The 3,216-nt window shown below is 40.8% G+C and overlaps 1 protein-coding gene across 1 annotated transcript; it reads right to left on the reverse strand.

The window, feature by feature from the left end:
- Positions 1–3,216, reverse strand: LOC116011005. The gene is made up of 5 exons (XM_031250497.1): positions 3,142–3,216; positions 1,271–1,651; positions 873–1,166; positions 539–824; positions 1–380 (listed from the first exon to the last, which is right to left on the reverse strand). The coding sequence occupies exons 1-5, from the start codon at positions 3,214–3,216 to the stop codon at positions 1–3; spliced, it is 1,416 nt and encodes a 471-aa protein (XP_031106357.1).

Raw genomic sequence — 3,216 nt, forward strand, 5'->3', positions numbered from 1 at the left:
TCATAGTACACGCATTGAAAAAGTGGGCATTGCTTGGGCCACACTTTTCAACAAGATTTCTTTGCCAGCCTGGGACAATAATCTCTTATTCCATGAACAGATTCTTCGCCTGATCTTATCTTCAATGTATGAAAAGGCAGCTCTCTTATTCCTCCCCACAAAGCTTGGCAGTCCCAAATACTTACCAAAGTTTGTTGCTTGAGCAACACCTAGCACACCAGCCACCTCTTCTCTATCACTCTTAGAAGTGTTCCTACTAAAACAAATACTAGACTTGTGGTAGTTCACGGCCTGACTAGACATACCTTCATATACATCCAAACAATGTTTAATCGCCCCAGCTTCGTGGACATTTGCCTTAAAGAACAAAAGCCTATTATCTGCAAAAAAAAGAGGTGCGAGATAAGAGGAGCACCCCTAGCAACCTTACAACCATGTATGGATCCTTCTGCCTAAGCCTTCTGGAGCAGCAAAGAGAGTCCCTCCGCACAGATGATGAATAGATATGGGGAAAGGGGGTCTCCCTAGCGCAACCTACAGGTTGACACAACCTGCCCACTACTAGCTTCATTAATCAAGAAATTATAGGAGACAGTGGTAACATGAAGCATAATTAGCTCAACCCATTTTTCAGCAAAGCCCAAAGCCAGCATCATTTTCCGCAGAAAGGGCCACTTCATACAATCATAAGATTTTTCCATATCCAATTTCAATGCTCCCCACCCAACCATACCACATTGCTTCCTATTCAGAAAATACCCCACCTCTACTGCCACTAGGATATTGTCAGTAATGAGCCTATTCAGAATGAGCACACTTTGAGACTAAGAAATCAGGCCACCGAAGAGATGCTTTATTCTATTTGCCAGAACCTTAGCCATAATCTTGTAAACAACATTACACAACGCAATAGGCCTTAAGTCTGACACAGACTCAGGAATACTCTTCTTAGGAATCAACACCACGTTAGTGTCATTGAGACCAAAACAAGAACTCAGGCAATTAACCACAAAGGCCAACACATCCTCACCTACTACATCCCAATAATGCTGATAAAACCCAGGGTTCATCCCATTGGGCCCCGAGGCTTTATCAGGAAACATAGAAAACAGGGTTGCTTTAACCTCATCATAAGCAAATGGGGGCAATAAAAGTTCATTATCCCTCTAGAGACCCATGGAGTGATAGAGCTAAAAAATGACTCCATAGGGGTAGAGCCACCTAACTGGAAGATATTCTCAAAATAGGATAATACAATAGGCCTCATAACCTCACCCTCAACCCACACCCCAGAATCATTCTTAAGTCTAGACAAAGAGTTTTTCTTCTTTTGGGCAGAGGCATACCTGTGGAAAAACCATGTGTTCGTGTCCGCTCCCCTCAACCAATGTTGTTTGGCTCGCTGCTTCCAAATAGCATCCTCCTGGGCCTCTAGCCGGGCCAACTGATCCTCCAAAAGCTGGAACTCAGCCAAGAAGGTTGGGTCCCTCACCCTACGCAAGGACAGTTGTTTCCTGCGAAGAAGTCTTATGCGCTCACCAAACTTGTGAAAGTGATCTTCTCCCCACCTCCTCAACCTCTCTCCACATAGATGTAAGCAGCTTATGAGCCCTTCCGCCTTCCTATCCTTCAAGGCATCTTCCACCACCCCCTGCACCTTTTATTAAGTAGCTAGGCAATATCAAATTTGAACCCCCTGGAGGCCCCATTAATCCGTAGATTAGCCGGTTTAACACACAAAAAGATATCTGAATTATCAAACGTGCTGATATAATCTCATTTGTGCATATTTTTCTACTTGATTTGAATCTACTTTTGAGCCTTGGTGTATTAAATTGTCATCAACAATGCCTTTTTCCTTGCTTTCTCATATAGATATGGTTTAATGCTTCATTTGAGTGTTTTATGGTGTTTGTTAGTGTTTTGAAACCATTTTAGATCAAAAGCAAAAGCAAGGGAACATTTGAAGGCATACTTGGTGTCAAAATGGATGAAGAATGCTTACATTGAGGCCTCGACGCGTCCAGGATCAGATTTGACGCGTCCAAAATTTCCAATGTGTAAAATTTTTGAGCAGAGACCAGTGCTCGACCCGTCGAGAAGTTCCAGTGAGCCTACTATTTCGAAAATCCAAGGCTCGACACGTTGAGCCCCTGTCTCGACGCGTCGAGAATCCTGCGCAGTACAGAATCCAGCTCTGCAGAATTCTCTATTTTGCCCCTATTTAGCTCCTACTATAAAAGGCTCATCTTCCCAAAACCCTAAAAAAAAAAAAAGGAAGCTGCATTTTTTAGGCAAAAAGGAGTGAGTGTAAGGGTGTTGTCTCTTCAAGGAAGTAAATGAGGGATCCACCACTTTTGGGGAGAAGATTGTCACCTCAAGGAGATATAAATGCTTTGGGAGGAAGAAGGAAAGCTTGGAAAGCTACATTTGGGAGAATTTCTTTTCCTTTCCTTTCCTTTACTTTCTTAGTCTTTGTAAACTCTTTAGCATTTGAGCTTTAAATTCAATACTAGCTATGATTAGCTAAAGTAACTTTGGGATTTTTGGGTGAAAAGTGTTTATGAACCTTATTTTGCCTTGTTCTTCATGTTTTAATGATATATTTACATTTGGGTTTGATGACTTGTATTTAATATTGTTGATGTTTGTGATTAAGGATCCAATTGCTTGTTTCAATTGCTAAATTTATGTCTTGATGGGAGTTAGGATATAAACTAGGGCACCCACAATTGCACTTGGCTTTTACTTCTTGGAAAAGTGTATTTAATTAAGTAGTTTAAGATGCTTGTTTTATTTCTTGTCTTGTAGGAGTTATGGGAATAATTCCGCTCCTGAATGCATCTTAAACACTTGTCTAACCCAAATTAGATATTTCACCTTAGTTTGACATTAGGAGATTAAACACTTAAATCCCGAAAATCCCACTCTCTCTCTATTGTTTTCATCAACTAAGCTTTAATTATTCTCTTTTACTACTAAATTTGCAATCATTCAAACATCAATTTTGTTAGGATTAGCTTCATAAGAACATATTAGTAACTACTGTTTGACACGCCCCGCTTCCCTGTGGATCGATAACCCGATACTCAGGGTATTTGTTTGTTATAAAATATGTTATAATCACGTGCGAGTCAAGACATTCTCCACATAAGCTTTGTCAAGTAAATTGCACCAGTCTGTGGTGGCCATAACCTTGTCCAATCTTTCCTCCAT

Source organism: Ipomoea triloba, chromosome 1, assembly GCF_003576645.1.
Source record: "Ipomoea triloba cultivar NCNSP0323 chromosome 1, ASM357664v1".
Taxonomy (NCBI): Eukaryota; Viridiplantae; Streptophyta; class Magnoliopsida; order Solanales; family Convolvulaceae; genus Ipomoea; species Ipomoea triloba.

What these genes read in the sequence shown, in the direction of transcription:
- LOC116011005 (XM_031250497.1), bottom strand. Translation starts at nt 3,216, where the DNA reads ATGGAGGAAAGATTGGACAAGGTTATGGCCACCACAGACTGGTGCAAT. An exon ending in GGGTGTGGGTTGAGGGTGAG is followed by an intron (nt 1,167 to 1,270) that starts GTTATGAGGCCT and finishes ATGGGTCTCTAG; the next exon opens with AGGGATAATGAACTTTTATT. An exon ending in TGGGCAGGTTGTGTCAACCT is followed by an intron (nt 381 to 538) that starts GTAGGTTGCGCT and finishes TTTTTTTTGCAG; the next exon opens with ATAATAGGCTTTTGTTCTTT.